Here is a 1,664-nt window from a genome sequence, read left to right on the forward strand (position 1 = left end):
GATCTCCAAACGCACTTATTTAGTGGTTGACTCATTATTTAAGTATCTTAACATCTTGCCGCTGCCTTGTATGTACATCTTTCAAGTATCCAATTTTGTAAAAAATAATAATAAACTTAAAAAAAAACGCGAGACATTCACAATATAAATGTAAGGGGTCCAGACAGATTAGTTTGTAATAGTTATACTAAACTAAGTTACTACCAGAAACAGTGCGGGGCCATGTGTGTGAGGATATATAATGCTTTACGCTCTGATATAAAAATGATAAATAATAATCTTCGATTTAAAGGTCAGCTGATGTCATGGCTAAGAGAAAAAAAATTATATTCAATTAAAATTCTCAATAAATTTGACCACTTAACTTATTTGATAAGAAATGTATTTATATTTTTTGACATCTTCATGACATGGCAATAACTTACTGTGATAGGACTTGCTTTAGAATTGTTTAGCTGCCAATATGTTGACGGCGGTAAAATATGAGTACTGTTTTATTATGTATACTTGTACCACCTATTGTAAACCATATTTTAAGCAAATAAATTTCATTCATTAATTCATTCATATTTTGTACAAAATTACTATTATTTTCAAGCAGTCGTGCATATGGTGGTAAGCGACACGTCTATAATGATCGCAGTGCTACTCAGAGTGTTAAATAACAAGATCAGAGGGTGACTACTGCTCGTCACTCTGAGACATAAAATTGACAAGTCACATGTGCTTGTAATTTCACCAGCACTTTTATTTACCCTTCAAAATCGGAACGTAACGAATGCTCATATTACTGTTGGACGGCAGAAATAGGGAAAGTGGCAGGTACTTCTCTGAACGTACTCTTTTACAAGCTCTACTGATATTAATAATGAATTAATTTCTTCGCCTAAACTATAGATATTTTTCGATAAAATTGACTTTTACGCCTTATCTTCCCCGAAATATAGAAATATAAGCGATGTTATGTCTGATAAAATAGTAAAATTTTCAATACATTCATAGGTATTTTCGTCACTTAAAGGTTTTTCGAATCACGACACTTTAATGCAATTTTTTAGAAGCTAAACCGTTATATTCAAATATTCTTTTACATAATGAATCTAACACTGTTGCTAGAGAACTTGTAAAAGTTCGCAGAAATGACAAATATTACCCTCAATAAATACGAGAGACTTCAGCTAATTGCACAGGATCGTTCATATTATCACAGAATTACACCCTTGCCTAAGTTGCGCATTCATCAAGTTACTTAATGAACGTAAGTAGGTCTCAAACGGACTAACTAAGTAAAGTTTGCCGAGATCAACTTTCGCTAATGTTTGGCTAATTAAGAGACAAGTGTCTTTGGAAACACTTGTTACCTTATACAAAACCATCAACTGTGTAAATGGTTACGGTTGTACGTTTAAATCGCATCTCGATCTATGAAGACACGTAGACAGAAAATGTTTTGTTATACATTACATATCGTTGCCTTAGATGAACAGGATATCAACTAAAAAATGTGGAATTTTTATTTTAAAATGCTTGTCCTATTTAAAAAAGCACCTCTGTCGTATTCAGTATTACACACAAAGCTTCAGTCGTCAAGTTGAACAGGGTATTAAAACTAATGTAAATATAATAGGGGTTAAAGTATGAAATTGCCGATTTGTACTGAAAAT

The 1,664-nt window shown here is 32.3% G+C and overlaps 1 protein-coding gene across 1 annotated transcript in view; it reads right to left on the minus strand.

Annotated features, from left to right (window-relative positions):
* Nucleotides 1-293: 293 nt before the first annotated feature.
* The window catches only part of LOC113228883 (cytochrome P450 9e2-like), a 50,884-nt gene continuing 49,513 nt past the window's right edge, over nt 294-1,664 (minus strand). The window contains exon 8 of the mRNA XM_026462306.1: nt 294-309. Coding sequence (XP_026318091.1) covers nt 294-309 — 16 coding nt within the window. The remainder of the gene's footprint in view (nt 310-1,664) is intronic.

The sequence above is a fragment of the Hyposmocoma kahamanoa genome, unplaced genomic scaffold (assembly GCF_003589595.1).
Source record: "Hyposmocoma kahamanoa isolate Upper Pololo Valley unplaced genomic scaffold, ASM358959v1 260, whole genome shotgun sequence".
Taxonomy (NCBI): domain Eukaryota; kingdom Metazoa; phylum Arthropoda; class Insecta; order Lepidoptera; family Cosmopterigidae; genus Hyposmocoma; species Hyposmocoma kahamanoa.